General features: G+C 44.9%; 1 protein-coding gene across 1 annotated transcript in view; it reads left to right on the top strand.

The window, feature by feature from the left end:
- csmd2 (CUB and Sushi multiple domains 2) overlaps window positions 1-15,590 on the top strand; it is a gene marked incomplete at both ends in the record, with an annotated part of 212,746 nt that extends 197,156 nt beyond the window's left edge. The window contains 14 exons of the mRNA XM_083680039.1: window positions 799-981; window positions 4,878-5,054; window positions 7,307-7,483; window positions 7,599-7,772; window positions 7,947-8,120; window positions 9,026-9,099; window positions 9,373-9,484; window positions 9,825-10,004; window positions 11,396-11,461; window positions 11,619-11,780; window positions 11,955-12,067; window positions 12,796-12,883; window positions 15,062-15,194; window positions 15,431-15,590. Coding sequence (XP_083536165.1) covers window positions 799-981; window positions 4,878-5,054; window positions 7,307-7,483; window positions 7,599-7,772; window positions 7,947-8,120; window positions 9,026-9,099; window positions 9,373-9,484; window positions 9,825-10,004; window positions 11,396-11,461; window positions 11,619-11,780; window positions 11,955-12,067; window positions 12,796-12,883; window positions 15,062-15,194; window positions 15,431-15,590 — 1,973 coding nt within the window. The remainder of the gene's footprint in view (window positions 1-798; window positions 982-4,877; window positions 5,055-7,306; window positions 7,484-7,598; window positions 7,773-7,946; window positions 8,121-9,025; window positions 9,100-9,372; window positions 9,485-9,824; window positions 10,005-11,395; window positions 11,462-11,618; window positions 11,781-11,954; window positions 12,068-12,795; window positions 12,884-15,061; window positions 15,195-15,430) is intronic.
- Window positions 15,591-17,605: the final 2,015 nt, after the last annotated feature.

Below are 17,605 nucleotides of genomic sequence, written 5' to 3'. Positions count from 1 at the left end.
CTAGGTTATGAGCAACAGCCCTGTGCTATAAAGACATTGCCTTGTCGGCTCTGTCTGATGTGCCTCAGAACCCATGCTTTCTTTCACACATACACACACACACAACACACACATTTTACACAAGACACAAACACACATGCACACGCAGAGATGCAAAGAAACACACACACACACACACAGAAACGCTTGCCAATAGCAAAAAGTACCCTGACAGTTTAATGTCACAATTCATGACATTCATGTATCCTGGAAATTGCTAGCTTTCTCTCAGTGGACCATAAAAAATAGCTTTTTATACAGATTTTCCCTTTTCAGAGGTAAACACTTGTAAAGTAATGTTGACCAGGAGCCAGTGAAAAATGGAAGCACAGAGAAATACACAGGTTCTTTAAACGTTTTTGTGATTGTTTTTAAAAGCCATATGGGAATGGCGGGCTTGCGTCCAAAGAGACAGACAATTTGCATATGTAAACGCCCCAGTAAGAGGTGCGTTCCGCTGGCCTACAGATCAGTCGTCTTAAGGAACAGATTAATTCAATGACATTCTCTGTTTGTTGAGGGACATCAAATGTATTCCAAATGGCTTGGGAACAGCGGATCTACTTGAAAAGTCTTAGGGCAAATCATATCATGTTGTTTAGGGAGTATATTAAATGTGTTGAATGTAATGTGTTACTAATGTAATGATGATGTTTAACCTATTGTATTGTATATTACGCTTCCATACAATTATGTGTATTCCCTATCCTCCCATGCCACTTACACACATCATTCTCTCCCATGCTTCTTGTGTTCCAGGGGAGTCTGCAGGGCTATGTGGTGATCCTGGTATTCCAGTGCATGGTATCCGTCTAGGAGAGGAGTTTTCTGTGGGCAATGTGGTGCGCTTCAGCTGTGAGCCAGGGTACATCCTGAGGGGGTCTTCAGAGAGGGCCTGTCAGGCCAATGGAACCTGGGTGGGCACACAGCCCGAGTGCCAGGGTAAGAACCAGGACACACACACACACACACACACACACACACACACACACACAGACACACACACACACACACACACACACACACACACACACACACACACACACACACACACAGAGGTCCTGTAGCCGTTCCCTTAACCAATTCCAATCCAATTTCTCTGCAGTTCTCCACAGTGGATTTTCTGGCTTCGAGATTTGAACACTCTGTTGAATAAATATTAATGGATGTTCGATGAGCTATTCCCATGCACAAGTACACACACACACACACACACACACACACACACACACACACACACACACACACACACACACACACACAGAGACACTACAGGTATATGTGTTCATCAGACACTATGCATACATAGTGGTGTCCCTTGACTCTCTCCTTATCTACAACCCTGCTAATCGACTTCCTTCCTTAATTTCCCCTTGGGGATCAATAAAGTACCTATCTATCTATCTATCTTGATTATCTTAATATTCTACTCTTGTCTAGCCTCTAACAGCCTGCAGGGTCCAGCTGAAAAGGGAGAAAGAGGGAGAGGGGGGAGCACTGAGTAAAGGAGGGACAGAGAATGAGAAAGACACGTAAACTGGTCACATAACTGAACATTAATTAACCACGTGAACAGGCTATTTTTTGGGGTTTTTTTCATCCAATTTCTTAAACTGTATTTTTCTCTCTCTCTCTCTCTCTCTCTCTCTCTCTCTCTCTCTTCTCTCTCTCTCCACACAATGAAAGCAAAGTTCTATCAAACTCAAAAATGATTGTCTCTCGTGTGCTACAGTATTGCTCAGTTTCCTATCAGTCTCTGTCAGTTGTTAGAGAAAATACTTGGTACTTCGCTCGCAACTATGGATCAATGGCTGAAATCAAGAAATTCCAGCAGCAGCAGCAGCTCTACGGCTGAACTGGGTGAACCTGTTCCGAAAATAAAGAATAGCAAAACATTCCGAATGCAAAATATCGTCAGTTTGTTCAACTCTTTGGTTCTACCTCCACGACCACTGAGCCGCCTCAGCCATTGTGTTTCCTATGTGTCGAGGTGCTTTCGAATAATAACATGATAATAGCACCTTCAGTGTCAAACAAAGCATTGGAAGCGTCATAAATCGTGTCCCTATTCGTTGCCAAGTCAAAAAAATCCCTTCACAATAGCGGAGGATCTCATGCCTGCTGCTGACATCCTTTCTGAACCTATTATTGACAAGAAAGCAGCTGATGCACTTAAGACTGTACCACTGTCAAACAACACTGTGTGCTGTAGGATTGAGGACATGGCTGTTGATGTTATTGACCAAGTGGTGGATAAATTAATGAAATCTGGTTAATTTGTATGAATCAACTGATGTCAGTGGAGAAGCGCAGATGATTGCGTTTGTGCGTTACAGAGACACTTCGGAAACACATTCTGTTTTGCAAGACACTGGGGAGAACTACATGTGAGGACGTATTTAACGTTATTGACACGTTTTACACGGACCACAATCTGGATTGGAAATCCTGTAGTCACGTGTGCACAGACACAGATGCGGTGGCAATGACCTGGAGAGTGAATGGATTAATTGCCCACATAAAGCAGGAAACCCTTACGTAGAACTGATGCACTGTATTATTAATAGGGAAGCATTGGCCAGCAAGACAATTAGTCCTGAGCTACATGATGTTTTGAATGCCGCAGTAAAAGTGTTTAACTTCATACACTCCAGGCCTTTGAATCACAGACTGTTTCAGAGGCTCTGCCAAGACAGTGGGTCTGAGCATCAACAGCTACTGCTTCACACCGACGTGCATTAGTTGTCCCAGGGGCAAGACATTACAAAGACTTGAAGTGAGCGATTTTCTGTCGGAACACTCATACCCCCTGGTGGCTTTGTTCGAGGACGCAGACTGGGTAGCCCGCCTTGCTTACCTCTCTGATATTTTCAAAAAGCTGAACGGGCTGAATCTGTCTCCATGGTAGACAAACATGTTCTTAACTTGTATGACAAGTTGATGTGTGTGGATTCATGAAAAAGACCAATCTCTGGAAGAGGACATGTGAATATAGGGATCCAAGCTGTTTCCTGCAGCTGGACACCTACCTCAGTGCAGCTGGCGATAGGACTGCAATTATGAAAACAGTAAACACACATTTATCCAAGCTCCAAAATTAGTTCCAATCATATTTCCCAAATATTGAAGATATGTCTTCAAAGCTGGACTGGGTTAGAAATCTTTTCATGATGGACAGTAACAGCAGCATTCCTGCCAGACTGCAGGAACATCTTATGGAAGTGTCCTCAGATAGGAGCCTAAAGACATTCTCAGACACAACTCTGACACAGTTCTGGTGTGATATGGGGAAGGAATAACCTGATTTAGGGAAACATGCTCTGAATGAACTGCTGCCCTTTGGTTCTACCTACTTGTGTGAGGTGACATTCTCTGCTATGAGCCTCATCAAAACTAAGCACAGAAACAGACTGAACTTTGAGAATAATATGATTACAGCTGTTGCCACAATCTCCCCCAGACTGATATAATTTATGAGTGTGAAACATGGTCAGGTGTCACATTAATTTGTGAGTCCTAATTTTCGTTAAATCTATAAACAATGGTTATAGTGCCATTGATATTAATGGTACTATAACCATTCATAATGAATTCATATGTAATTAATGACATGCATTTAAAACCTATTTTAGCCCAATTAAACATAATCTCGAGATCATCACAGTTGCTTGCATATTAGGCGGTACTTCAGGGGGCCTTGAAATGCTTTAGGGATACAGCACTCAAAAAAGGTTGGGAACCGCTGGAGTAGAGGATGTCTCTTTAAGGACGGTTACTGATCCACAAACCCCACTCTATGTATACATCAGTCTCTATACCATATCTTTCTCTGTGTGTGTGTGTGTGTGTGTGTGTGTGTGCGTGTGTGTGTGTGTGTGTGTGTGCGTGTGCGTGTGTGCGTGTGCGTGTGCGTGTGTGCGTGCGCGCGTGCGTGTACATGTATACGCTCTCTCTCTCTGGTCCCTGGCATGTCCGCTGGCCAGGGTGCCCACCTGTTCATGGTTGGCACGGACATCAAGGCCAGCCACAGCTGGTCATTACAGGGGTGCCATACCCGGCAAGGCCAAGGGCCTTGCACAGTAATGAACATACCCATCACTCACAACATAACATGTACCAAGGAATTATGATGGAGTAGAATACATATGGCTCTATTGGACATTTTAGAAATGAGGAACTAGAGCAGGGAGAGCAGGGAGCATGGGATAGAGGAGGGAAAGACTGACGTCACAGATGGAGAGAAAGTTGAATAGAAGAATAGAGACAAATTATATGAGAAAGAGGCAGTGAGAGAAAGAGAGAGGGAACAAAGGAAAGAGAGAGAGAAAGGGATTTAGACCTGAGAGGGGCAGACGCTGTGGACATTTTTAAAAATACTTTAAAGTTTTTTACTTACGGTGCTTTAAGTAATTTAGTCTTTTAGTCGTTATTTTTAGTTCAGTCCTTCAGCAGATTTAAGGTTTTGTTTACCGTGCATTAGTCTCTACAGTCCTCACTTGCTCTCTGCTTTTACTATTTTAAACTATTTTAAACTCCCATGTCTGTTATACTTTATTCATATTGCTGTAAAGTGCATTGTGTTGCACTTTGGATGAAATGTGCTCTTTAAGTACAGTTTTATTTTATTTTATTTTATTTAGACAGAGTGAGAGTGCTGTAGAAAGGTGTCCAGGTGAAGACAGTCTGCAGTATTAGCTGTCCACACGCACACGCACATGCACACACACACACACACACACACACACACACACACACACACACACACACACACACACACACACACACACACACCCACCCACCCACCCATATCTAACAATCTCTCCCTCCCTCTCTGGCAGTGATTTCCTGTGGAAATCCGGGAACACCTCGGAACGCTCAGATACTGATCCACGATGGCCTGGTGTTTTCCCGCTCCATCACCTACTCCTGCAGAGACGGATACTACTCGACCAGCCTGCTGACCCGCCACTGCACCGTTGACGGCACCTGGACCGGAAACATGCCAGAGTGCACAGGTACTAAACCCCCTCACCCTAACAAAACACTATACGCCACAACACACTTGTACTGTTCAAACCCCCCAAATCAGTGTCATTTACAGTATCTCCCGAGCTGACAATGTTCGTCTCATTCAAACAAGACGTGCTGTGTAGGAATATCAATATTTTCGCTGGAGAAGATCCGTGCATCGGTAGTTCCTTCAGCAGTATTATCCTGTCACACGTATGGCGTGTCAGTGCGCTACCCTGTGGTGCATGGAGGATAAAGAGGCTCTGTAGGCTAAGGCCGGCACTGAATCCTCTGTGAATCCTCTCAAGTTCTGTCTGTCTTAGAGCCAGGGCTCAGTAATGAGGGACTGGAGCTCCCTATTATATGAGAGACTCTAGCCCTGTAGATCACAAGCCTGTGTGTGTGTGTGGAGTGTGTTCATAACCTTGCTGGGAGGCAATGGAGACCAGATCCCCCCCGTCCGTCCCCCCGTCGCTTCCGTGAGAACAGAGCCTTGAGTGACAGCCCTCTGTCACAGCACACAGTGGACACAGAGGCTGCCATAGACAGCCAAGAGCCCTCTGGCAAATAGGGGTCACAGGGAGACATCCTGGCCCAAAGAGGCCTACTTTCCGCTCCCTGTGAGGAAGATTAGAGTGAGCTTTATCATAGGAAGACATTACGGCTCCAGGAGGCCCATATTCTCAAACCCCTGTGGGCAGTATAAGAGTATGCTCAGTCATAGGGAGACATTATATTGGAACAGCCATGGTTTTTCCACCTAGGACTATTAGATGATGTTCTGTCATCGATAGACATTACGGCTCCGGGCAGCACAGTCTCTCCACCTTGTGGGAAATATAAGAGTACACTCCTTCAAAGGCAGACATTTTGGCTCCAGGAGCCACCGTTTCCTCATCCTGCGGGGAATCAGACACTATAGGTCTAGATGTCCTGTTTTTCTCTGTCTCAGAGGGGACGCTGGAGAGGATAGTAGAGCATGGTGTCGAGTCATGGCAGAAAATTCTGCCTCTTGTTGAATTTGGTTCAAAAAGCCTTGAGGTATTATGCAATAGGGTAGAGGATAGTATGGTGTCGAGTCATGGCAGAAAGTGCTGCCCCTTGTTGCTCTCTGAAGGGAGTATTGGAGCGTGCCCAGTCAGAGGAAAAGCTGCCCCTCTATATGTTAAAAAAGCCTTGAGGTATTATGCGATAGGGTTAGAGGACAATGCTAACAAAGACAACATAAGGATAGCCATACTGTCAAAGGCAAACACTGGGGTACTCAATTTGCCTTGTACCCCCCCCCCAGTCTGGAATATGGTATGTATTCAGTTTTTTGCAGTGTTAGGACTAAGTGTGCTGTCTTGGCCTAGTGGCTGCTAAGTGAGCCTCTGATTGGCTATAAAGGCAAGGGAACCATGTTGATTTCTAGATTGTTAAGTTTGTTTCAGATGTGAGTTGCTTTGGGAAAAGGGAGGACTCGCTGCATATAACAGTTCATTAACTTTTCACACATCACACATCAAGTGTGGTTTAAACTAGGTATTTACTCTCTTTTATTGTCGCTTCTGTGAATATATAGATTTTCTGTGCAAATAATAGTCCCACTGAGTCAGACTTGCCCTAAATAGAGATTCTGACAGTGAACTGTAATGCAAGTGGAGCTGAGGAGGGGGGGGGGGGGCGGTTATGCATCCGGTTATTTTCTTTTTACCAGTGCCACAGATTCTATCAATGAAAGGAAAGGAGTTGAGGAGGCAGGATTTCAACTTGTGAAATTGTTTTGCAAACAGTGCAAATTGAATGCACACTGCTCACATGCAAAATGAGGGGGATCAAAAAAAAAAACATCTTCACCTAACTTCACGTTTCAATTGTGTCCCAAGTCGGGTTGTAAACAGAGGGAAGGGCGGAGCGGTATGGGGTGTCACGTGTGGCGTCAGGTGGAGCAACATCGAAAATGTGGAGGGGGTGGAGACTCGCTGACAACTTCCCCTGTCCCCAGTGTTTATTTCCTACGCCCCTAGAATCTCAATGGAGTGATGACATTCTGGGTTCAGCGATTATGCAAATACAAACTCTAAACGCATTAAATCATCAATGAAAAACCTCTCAAACATGCTGAGGTGCAGTAGTCAATTGCATATACAGTGTAAGTTAATGTCATTTAGGGTGTTTTAATGAATGATTCTCTAATTTGTTGCTATCTCTCTTTCTCTCCCTCCCTCCCTGCCTCCCTCCCTCCCTCCCTCCCTCCCTCCCTCCCTCCCTACAGTGATACACTGTGGGGATCCAGGGATACCAGCCAACGGTCTGAGGCTGGGCATGGATTTCACCTACAACAGCAGTGTGACCTTCCAGTGCGCTCCAGGCTTCACCATGGACGCCGACCGGGCCACCCTGATCTGCACCAAGGACCGCACGTGGAACGGGTCCAAGCCCCTTTGCAAAGGTACATTCAACAAGTTGTGTTTGATGCAATGAAACAGTACCATCGTGAGCCAACTCTTGACCCGTTCGGGCTCTGACCTCTGACCTTTCACCCCCCTTCGTGTCTCCTACCCCAGCGATAGTGTGTGCGGCTCCACCCCCCATACCTAACGGACAGGTGGTGGGCACCGACTTCACCTGGGGCTTCAGCATCAGCTTCTCCTGTAACCAAGGTTACCAGCTGTCCCTGCCCAGCGTGCTCACCTGTCAGGGCGCGGGAAACTGGAGCGGCGAGCGGCCACAGTGCTTCCGTAAGGACCGCTCTGACATCACACCCTGTCTCTCTGTCATTGCTCCATATCATAGAGTAGGTCTGCACACACATTATGCTTATTCAATGTTTTTCTCTCTCTGTCCTCATGTCCTGTGTCCATCTCCCTGCCTTCTCTCCTTCCCTCCCTCTCTCTCTCTCTCTTTCTCTATAGCTGTGTTCTGTGGAGACCCAGGTATCCCAGCCCAGGGAAGGAGGGAGGACCGTGGTTTCACCTACCTCTCCTCTGTCTCCTTCTCCTGTTTCCCTCCCCTGGTTCTGGTGGGCTCGGCCAGACGCTACTGCCAGTACGACGGCACCTGGAGCGGCACACAGCCCTCCTGCATCGGTGAGCTACAACTACCTTCCTCCTCCATCACCTGTGAATCTGACGCTGGGAAAGGAAAGGGGGCCGCAGTGTAGACAGGCTCTCCTGGAGCTAACCCAAACTGGAGCTCATTATAGACATTCTACTGTCTATTATCTGCAGGAACATCACACACATGAAATAAGCCCCTGAAACCTCCTTCAATATCACTGTTTATGACTGATATGTCATCTTGACATATCGGCAGGGGGGTGGGGGGGGAGTGGGGGGGGGGTCACTCTGCCTTGGGGAGGAGGCCTACTCCCTCATCCCTACTCTTGGAAAGAAATATCAAGTCCAGATGAGTATGTCGTTTTCAATGCTACCGTGTGAATTCAGCGACTCACACTCTCTCACATGGGGAAAATTGAACAACAACTATCCTTCTCTCGCTAGGTTATGCTTGATTAGCAGCCCGGGTTAGGTAATAAGAGGCTTGATAGCGTATCGTTGTGCTGTAAGCTGCACATAGCGCATTGGTTTGGATCAGAGGCTCGGTTTGGATCAGAGGCTGGCTAAGTAATGAATCAGAGGGCAGGATTTATGCCTGTGTGTGTTTGTGCGTGCGTGCGGGTGTGGAATGCAAACATCAAAACAAACGTGCACACATAAAGTAGCGTGTTAGAGGAGCATCATGGATTTAAAGGGCTGTTATTCTCCTGCTATTGCAGCCGACACTCTATTTCATCCGATATGTTCTAGAATACATTAAGGGCTGGTTTCACAAAGTCCTAGACTAAAAAGCATCCTCAGTGGCAATTTGCCATTGAAAGTGTGAATTAGTTCAGGACTAGGCTCAAGCCTTGTTTGTGAAACCGGCCCTAAATGTAATTAAATGAGCTTTTTTTCATGGCTATAACCTGCATAAATGTTGTTGTTTTTTCCAGATCCTAGTCACACTACCTGTGTCGACCCTGGCACTCCCCTATTCGGACATCTGAACAGCACTCAAGGCTACCAGGTGAGGAAGATGCAGTGGGAATTGAGAAGTATGGGTATGGGTGTGTTCATTGAATGTTAGTTGCATTATTATTAAATAAAGTTTTAAGATATCTGTGGGTGGGTGTGTTTGTGTTCATGCTTGTCCACATACGCCTCCTGTGTACTGTATGCTGAATGGATAGAAGAGTACAGAGCTGTATTTACAGCATTTGCTATAAAGCATTTTGTTAGTATGTATGTTAGTAATTGTGTGTGTGTGTGTGTGTGTGTGTGTGTGTGTTTCATCCTACAGATCGGCAACACAGTGTTCTTCAGCTGTAGAAAGGGCTACCTGTTACAAGGCTCCATCTCCCGCACCTGTCGGGCCAATCTCACCTGGAGTGGCTTTCAACCTGAGTGCATAGGTCAGTGCCCTCTGTACACACACACACACACACACACACACACACACACACACACACACACACACACGCACACACACATACACACACACACACACACACACACACACACACACATGCACGTAGATGCACACACACACACACACAGAGTTGAGTTTGAAGCATCACCTCAAGCACTAGTCTACAGTATTCACCGGTCCTGACTCCCTCCTCTCCCCCCCCCCCCCCCCCCTTTTCCTCCTTTCCTTCCTTCCTTCCTCTCTCTTCCCTCTCCTTCCACCCCCATCACATCCTCTCTCGCCTCCCTTTCTCTCTCACTCTCTCTCTCTCCCTCCCTCCCCAGCCCACCACTGTAACCAGCCAGAGCTGCCAGGCCTGGCTGATGTGAGTTCCATAGAGCTGCCCTCCCTGGGGTATACCCTCATCTATACCTGTCAGCCTGGCTTCTACCTGGCTGGAGGCTCCGAGCACAGGACCTGCAGGGCCGATGGGAGCTGGACAGGCAAAACCCCCTTCTGCGCAGGTATGTAAACACACACACACACACACACACACACACACACACACACACACACACACAAGCTCAAATATATTGCCTCATCTGAACTTATCCAGTTAGTTAAGCGATACATTTCAAATCTGTGGGTTTGTATTGCCTGAGAGGGCCTGCAGTGGCTAATGTTGTGAATTAGGGGAATACGCTAATGTTGATAAATGACTGCATTGACACTTGCTTAGTCTCCAATGCAAGCCAGAACAGAATGCTCGATCCATCACACAATGCCATGAATACACACCCACGCACACATGTAAGTACACACACACACACACACACACACACACACACACACACACACACACACACACGCGCACACACATACAGACGAGCAGGAGCAGGAGCCCAAACCTTATTAGGCCAATGCATCCCATTGATTAGGTTAGTGAGAAACAGGGCTTATAAATGGGCAGGCGGTGTTAACAAGGTCTACTAGATAAATAGACTAGCATTAACATACCCCTAGGGCATTGCCCTAAATACATACAGGAAAAATGGAGTGATAGACAGACTATTATCCATGTTAGATAGATGCTAATGGTTTAAAGAGAGAGAAAGAGAGAGAGAGAGAGAGAGAGAGAGCAATGATTGTGAAAATAAGAGTTTGATGGATCCTGTGCTGGGTGTTGGTGAAATATGGCAGTGGTGGGTATTTTTAAGGCCCACCATTAAAAAGTGAAGGGAGACGAGAGAACGCCGGCCTTAGCACAGACAGGATATTAACAGCACCTGTGGGGGGACTGACAGAGGAGCAGCTCAACGCCATGACAGCTAATAAAGCAATGCACTCACAGCGTGTGTGTGTGTGTGGCTGTGTGCGCGCGTGTGTGTGTGTGTATGCTTTGTTTGTACCTGTATATAGCCGTAGATTACCACTACTATATGTCAGTATGGATGCATTGGGAAAGCTTTACCTTTTGTTTGGGTGTGTAGGTGTGTGTTTTTTTCGGTCGATGCGTGCCTCTGTGGTTTCACAGAAGCAGTAAGGCATTATTAAACTGCCTTCCCCCGTAGTACTGAAACCCGGCGTGATTTACGGTTGGCCCTGTATGTCTGGCCAGTCGGTTCTTTGTCAACATGACTCAGAACCTGTCGACCCTCGCTCAGGGCACTAGGAGGAGGGGGGGGGGGGATGGGGGTTTATTTGTGCAGGAGGCTAGCAGGAAGTGCTGATTGGGACTTCCTGCCAGCTATCCCACCTTCTTCGAAAGGAAAAACAATGTTTTGCAAACCAGTCCATAGACAGTCCCCAGTCCCCCCCCCCCCCCCCCCCACCCCCCCCCCCCCCCCCCCGAAGCTGTCCATACATCCCACTCCGACCCTGTCGCCTGATGTGGCTTTAATACTTCTTGTTTCAGCTGATAACCGTCCCAGCGGGAAAACGGTGGGAACAGTGCAAGAGCCACCCAACTCCAAACTACCTGGTAATGGTGATGATGTTTAGAATTCAATAAATTCATATTTACAAATTCATAAATATATATTTTTTTGCTTCCCTCCAAAAAAATGGCTGATTCACCCGTTCCCATCTTTTTTTTCCTCCTTCAACCTACTCCCTCTCTCCCTCCCTCCCTCCGTCAGTCCCAGGGGGGGTGTTTGCCAAGAACTCTCTGTGGAGGGGTTCCTACGAGTACCTGGGGAAGAAGCAGCCCGCCATGCTCAGCATCACAGCCTTCGAACCCTTCAGCAACCGCGTCAACGGAACCCTCATCAACCACAGCGGTGTGGAACTCAAACTGTCTGGTGAGCTTAAGGGGGGCTGTGGTCTGGCTGTAGCACTGTGAACGCCTCGTTCATAATGAGTTGGAACTCTTGACATCGAGTCTACTCTCTTCGAAGAATAGTGATGCTGGAATGGTGTGTAACTGCATATTACCTGACTGGTCTCCTGTTCATCGTGTCCTTGTGGCTCCTTAGGTACCTATAAGAAAGAGGAAGCTCAGTTGCTTCTGCAGGTGCATCAGATCCAAGGCCCCGTGGAGATCTTTGTCAACAAGTTCAAGATTGACAACTGGGCCCTCGACGGACATGTAAGTACAAGACCAGGGTCACAACCAATAGAGGAGTCAGACCTGTGTGTGTGTGTGTGTGTGTGTGTGTGTGTGTGTGTGTCTGTGTGTCTGTGTGTCTGTGTGTGTGTGATAGTCAAGACCCAACCACCACCACCCCATCACACACACATATGCACCCACACACACATGCACACATTCACACACACACACACACATACCCTGTCACTCTGGGGAGATGTAGGGCCCAGGGAGACTTTTCTCTTTAATTAAAATGTCAGTTAAATCATTGCTTGGTAATCAGGGCTAGACGGTCCCCCTCCACTACCCCCCCACCTCCACCACCTCTAACGCATCCAAGACCAGATATAATTAAAAGAGCGGGTCACTGTGTGTGTGTGTGTGTGTGTGTGTGTGTGTGTGTGTGTGTGTGTGTGTGTGTGTGTGTGTGTGTGCGTCTGCATGTTTGAATGTGGGCAAGTGCATGTGTGTTTGAGAGACAGATTACTCCCACATGTGCTTTTGTGAGCTCTTGAATTGGGTGTGTGCGTGCGTGCGCGCGTGCTTGCATGTTTTTGTCCTCCTGTGCAGAAAGGCGTCGAGTGTCAAATTAAATGTCAGTCATAAGAGCCTCTCTCAACCGCCATGAAATGATATTTCATTTTCAGCACAGGCTTACTCCTGACACTTTGATGATCCTTTGTAAGCGAGAGGTGACACATATATTTGTCATTTATTTTCCTCTCCAGGTGTCCTACATCTCTTCGTCCAACTCCTTTGTGTACCAAGGTTTCGTCAGAGGAAAAAGCTTCGGCCAATTTGGCCTTCAGAGGCTAGGTGAGTAACTCTCATTACCCGTGATAGGCTTACCTTGCTCCTGGCAGGCCCATAGTGTGTCTAGGTTTCTCTGTCTCCCCAGCTCCAAAACACCAGATTCAAACATGGATTGTGCTTTGTTTGAATAGAATCACTATCCATTTGGGTGTGTTCAAGTTTGACAAAGCCTACAAACACACTGCAGCTCTCCAGGGAGCAGTGTTGGGCACGCTGGAATTCATCCAAAACTTATCTTTTTTACTCTTTTTATCAGTGCAGGCTGGTGGAGGTAGAAATCTGAAGACAGGCTCATTGTAATGCATGTAATGGAATGAGGAATGGTATTGTTTGATACCATTCCTCATTCCATTCCATGCATTACAATGAGCCTGTCTTCAGATTTCTACCTCCACCAGCCTGCACTGCATGTTGTCATGCTTTGGTGTTGCATCGTCTCCATAGCCACGCTCGTGCAGAAGTTGTGTACTTCATCAACAAAGCAATGTGAATATTCTTTTTCAAGCCTGACCTATAAAAATCTCCCCAGGCTGCTGTTTTGTCTTAGTTTATATTCGGCAGCCATCTGAATTCTCATATGCTTATTTCACAGCCCTGCATGTCTGGCCCTTACTTGAAACCATCCTACAGGACTGTTTGTTTGTTGGCTGCCTGTTTTCATGTGTGTTTGTGGATCTTTCTAGCCACTTTGTGTTTTGATGGCTCAGCCCGCAGAGCTGAAAATACTCTTCAGTCATCAGTTAGCTGATAGAGAGAGGGGGTTATGAAAGAGAGAGATAGAATGTATGGAGGAGGGGAGTGGACTACATCAATTGAGGATAGCTAAAAAAAAATTGCTAAATCTTCAGTAAACACTTGGGATTTCAGGGTAATCTGATATAAATCAAATTAAATATGACTTGTGCGATCTCCCAGCACTAAATTCTCCAACGGCGGTGGTTAATTAAAGAATGTCATTTTTCCTTAGCCCCAGCGTCTTTCACAGATAAGTCCCTCATGTTCTGTGTGTGTGTGTGTGTGTGTGTGTGTGTGTCAGGGCTGTCCCTGGATAAAATGAATCTTGATCACGACTAAACAATTAGTCAACATTTTTCAACTTGCATGACTGGCTGGCTTGCATTACAGTTTAGCTAAAAGCAAGCTAACACACTTGTGAGCTAACTGGCTATAGTATGTGATTTGCTTTATGTCAGATAAAACGTGTCTAGCACTATCTTAATTTGAGCCATGACTCGGGAGTTGTGGCGCCGTGAGTGGAATGCTTCTGCCATTACTTAAAAAATAGGGTGATCTTCGGGAGTGGATTTCTCTAAATCAGTGTTCAGTAATACTCAGACTCTAACTGTCTCTTTCTCCCTCATTACTGGGAGTTGAGACACACCTTTGGCATGGTTAGAAAGCTAAGATTGTCATCTTTTCAACAGATGGAGTGATGGAGTACGAGAGGAGGGGATGTTTGGCATGATTAATAAACCATCCAAATCAGAAAACACGTTTGTTATGGAATAATATTGTATATCTAATTCAGTACCAGCATATGTCTTTGTGTGTAGCTCATTCCCCAAACTACCAAATAGGGGGTTACCGTGTCCACGCGCGTGTGTGCGTGTATGTGCGTTTGGGTGTATTGTGAGAGGGTGTATGCGTTTGTGTGTGTTTATGGAGATATGACTGCATCTGTTTGTGCTGTCCTCCTGCTCACTCAAGGGGCATTTGATTGGCTGGCGTGCCCGAGACTGTTAATTGAATTCATTCTTGTTTGTCGCTCTGACTTTATTAGAGATTTCTTGGCATTGTTTACCGAACAGGTGGGCCTTCACTCTCTTGTTGTCATTGGAAACACATCGCCCTAAATCCAAAACTAAGTCCGAAATGAATTCATCGCTGCTGGGCCTTGATATCAATAATTAATAAGTTTTGGAATAATGGAATTTGACGTTTCCAGAAGCGTGCTTGTCAGTCGTGTTTATTACACAGAGATAGGTTGCCCACAACCATCTCTCTCACTACCCATCAATTGTCTTTCTTTTTTTCTGTTGTTGTTCAATTGACTAGGACATCTTTTATGTGTACAATGTCAATCTTATAATCTTTTTTCCATTCTTGTTGTGTCCCATTTAATTAGGTCATACTGTCTTGTATGTATTCTAACTGGTCATCATGTCTCATTCCCTCCTACAGAGAATTTAGACCCAAACACACAAAACCCAGGCTACAACCTTGCCTCCAACAGCAGTTCAGTGGCGGCAGCCATTTTAGTGCCTTTTATAGCCATGATCATCGCAGGATTCGCTCTGTACCTCTACAAACACAGGTTGGTCCAGCATCTCCACTCTAAAACCCAACAAATGCATCCATAAAGATTTGCTTAAATCACATGTAGTGTTTTTAGTTGTGAGATGTTCACGTTAAGAGAATGGCTTTTTCTTAACAGTAACAATAATCAACCCTGTTTCACAGTTCAGTTTGCATCATATGTACACATTTGTCCTCCAAGGCCAAGGTCTTCAAAGCCTCATTTTGTAATATTCTGCAATGTCTTTGTCTCAGGAAAAGACCCAGAGTACCGTTCAATGGCTATGTTGGCCATGAGAACACTAATGGTCGGGCTACGTTCGAGAACCCAATGTACGACCGCAACATCCAGCCCACCGAGATCATGGCCAGCGAGACAGAGTTCACGGTCAGCACAGTGTGCACCGCGGTATAGCGACTGTTCCTTACTGAGGTGAGTTGAAGGGTCTATGTGACTGCAAAGAAAAATAGTATTTTTGTGTGAGTCATTGTGTGTTTTGTTTAAAAATTGGTCAATGATTTAATTAACATGTTAGCATAATAAACTGCATTCATATGACATTACTTACCCACCCACCAGTGACCAGTTTTTCAAAGTAGCTTTAGTTTGACAAACTATATTTCTCTTAAGGGTAGCTTTAGTGTAGTTCAACTTCTTCCCTTGTAAAGTAATTGGTAGTTTAGTAAAATACATTTTCAGAGTAGTTTCCCCAACACTGCAAAACAGTCCTATTAAACAATGTAGGCTAATCCATTGTAATGTTTGTATACATCTCTTCTTTCAAAGTCCAGTAATTGCCGACTCATTTAGATTGCTCAAAGACAGGGATAAAAAATACAATGGATTTCTTCTCCTTCTCAGTTCAAAATACATTAACATGTGCCAAATCCTTCAATAGATTTTCATTCAAAGTGCAATAGATGTGTTCAATAGAAGAAAAGACAAACAAACAAACAAACCAAGAAAACATGAAACACTTGGCCTCTCATTCATGGTGTGTCAACTGCAAGGAGTGTTAATTCATATATTGACTCATTTACTAATCCAGCCCTAGTGTATAATACAGAGGATAATATCCATTAGCTAAACATTAAAAAGGGCAACAGAGGATAAATTATATCATTTCACCCATTCTGCCCTCATGGAAATGCCACAGTGAAACAGGGCTACCACATCCATCATGCTAAATGTAAACCAATAGGTTGTTGTCATAAAGAATGTCATAATAGGGTGCAAACATTTCAGCTGGAGGGCAAGGGCAGCCTTCTTTCATCCACACTAATGTAAAACCCTACTCAATCAAACTCATTTCTATCATAATTGGCGACATGCCTTGACATGTGGATGATTTTAAATAAAAGTCAGCCATTGATAACTGACAAATCATCTATTCGCAGTTGACGTTTATTTTTCATACTTTTTTACTTTTCATCTGTCCAACAGCAGAGAGATGCATTTACTGTACAAACCTGGACCACCAGTAGCTAGCTGCCTAAACCAGCTAACAGTAAAGGTTTACTATGAGATACGTTTCAGTAACTGTAACTGGCTATCTGCAGTACCTATCAACATGACACGTAACATGAAAGTTGGCCAAGTGGTTTGATATATCTATATTGTAAAGATAAATGTGAGTAAATATTGCTATGTATTGCTCTCTCAAAATAAGTGAGCAATGCAGACGTTACATTGGATTAGCCTACAATGTTCACTAAGGCCTGTTGTTTGTTATATGGAAGATTCTACCTGCGAAGGTGGCTATTTGGTGAGGCCATGACACGTTGAAATAATTATCTATTTATTTGTTTCATTTTCTTCTCTTTTACCTTGTAACCTATATTGAATAGAAGAGTGGAGTCATGGTGGAATAGATCATTGCACTTTCCCTGTTTAAACGCCTACAGTATGTTATTATTTTATTTATTTTGTAAAAATTCACCTAGGCCTGTTTGATTTAGTTTAGTTTTGTTAGGGGGATATGATAAGAGAATGTTTGCCCACATTAACAAACATCTGTGATTGAACATATTTAATGACAGATAATGGATTACACCTTTAGGATTACACCTTCAACATTCAAATGATATTTTTGCAGTACTCCTGTAGTGATGTCGTATTCTATTAGATAGTTTGGCCTGTTTAATTTGACTGAAGAGGGACATTGAGGCATAATATAGACATACAGAACATCTCCCCATGAGTGATGACAATCCTCATTAGCAACACACTAATGCTTAGCTCCACAGTGGCTAAATGCAAGCCTAACTGTCAAGTCAGTTACAGGATATTACATGGATTAAAGTAGCTTTAGCTATCCTTGGTTGCAACCATTTTGAAAAAAAGGAAAATCCTTGTGTAGTTTCTGTCTTTATCTGTCCTGCCATTACCCTGAGAGAGGCTGAGATTGAGACAGTGCCTACTGAGACCCA

This window comes from Argentina silus, assembly GCF_951799395.1.
Source record: "Argentina silus genome assembly, chromosome: 11".
Taxonomy (NCBI): domain Eukaryota; kingdom Metazoa; phylum Chordata; class Actinopteri; order Argentiniformes; family Argentinidae; genus Argentina; species Argentina silus.
Note: the sequence above shows the minus strand (reverse complement) of the source record. Positions and strands in the feature narration are given on the sequence as shown.